This window comes from Galeopterus variegatus, unplaced genomic scaffold, assembly GCF_000696425.1.
Source record: "Galeopterus variegatus unplaced genomic scaffold, G_variegatus-3.0.2 Scaffold938, whole genome shotgun sequence".
NCBI classification, from domain to species: Eukaryota; Metazoa; Chordata; class Mammalia; order Dermoptera; family Cynocephalidae; genus Galeopterus; species Galeopterus variegatus.
This window is the reverse complement of record NW_007727049.1, coordinates 430,830-431,865: the sequence shown is the minus strand read 5'-3', so window position 1 is coordinate 431,865 and position 1,036 is coordinate 430,830. Positions and strand designations below refer to the sequence as shown.

The window sequence follows — 1,036 nt, the reverse complement described above, 5'->3', positions numbered from 1 at the left end:
GGTCATCTTTAAAAAAAAATAATAATAAAATAAAAAATAAAATTATTGTGTTTAGGTGGAGTGTTACCTCCCTCTCCATCAGAACAAGCCCCTTGGGAACAGAGACTCTGTGAACTGCTTACCCACAGCATCTCAACTATGGGTAGGTGCTCAACTGACTTGGCCCCGGGGCCAACTGTGAGCCAGTTCTGACAGGAGAAAGACAGGAGAAGGGTTCTGGAGGTCCAGGCAGGGCAGCCACTAACCCTTCCCCAGTGAGGGCACAGCAGCTTTGTATGTGCCACAGGGGGTCTTTGATGGCACTGAGAGTAAGAAATTGGGAGATCTCCACAATGCTCATGGAGTCCTTCCTGTCCTGCTTGTTGGCAAAGATCAGGACTGAAGCATCTCAAAGAGCCTTGGACAGAGGAGCCCAGCTTCAGTCAGCCTGCCAGGTCCCACTCTCCCTTCTCACTGCCCCATGAGTCCTCCCTGGCTCCTTCCTCAGTTGTCCCAGCAAGAGATGCCCACGCCCAAATAGGACTGAGATCGGGACCCTGCTGCGACAGTAGCAAGCACAGCAAATGACACCCAACAGTTCATGGAATGCCTCCCAACCAGTTCATGTAATCCTTACAACAATCCCACGAAGTAGAAAGTGATGATCTTCCTCATTTTATACTTGGGGAAACTGAGGATTAGAGAGGTGAAGTGACTGGTCCTGAGTCTCACCAGGAGTAAGAGGTGGGGTCAGGACTTGAACCAGCAACTCTGGCTTCCATCATCAATGGGTGAAGGGCACTGTCACCCTTCATCTGGGATAAACGAGCTCTCCTCGTGCCGCTGGGATAGAGGCTATCAGAAACAAGAGTACGAGGAATGAAGCTCAGAGAGGCAAATGACGAGCCTGAGGGCACACAGCCAGTACCCCTGGGCCCTCTGCCAACCTCAGGGGCTCACCTCATGGGCCAGCATCTTATACAGCTGCTCCCAGTGGTCAGCAGCCGGTCCTGGTCTGTGCTGTCGGTCACAAGGATGGTGAACTGGCCAGCAGAGA

General features: G+C 52.1%; 1 protein-coding gene across 1 annotated transcript in view; it reads right to left on the bottom strand.

Annotated features, from left to right (window-relative positions):
- The window catches only part of ARL5C (ADP-ribosylation factor-like 5C), an 8,845-nt gene that overhangs the window by 2,239 nt on the left and 5,570 nt on the right, over positions 1-1,036 (bottom strand). Inside the window, 3 exon segments of the mRNA XM_008573599.1 lie at positions 246-397; positions 940-971; positions 974-1,022. Coding sequence (XP_008571821.1) covers positions 246-397; positions 940-971; positions 974-1,022 — 233 coding nt within the window.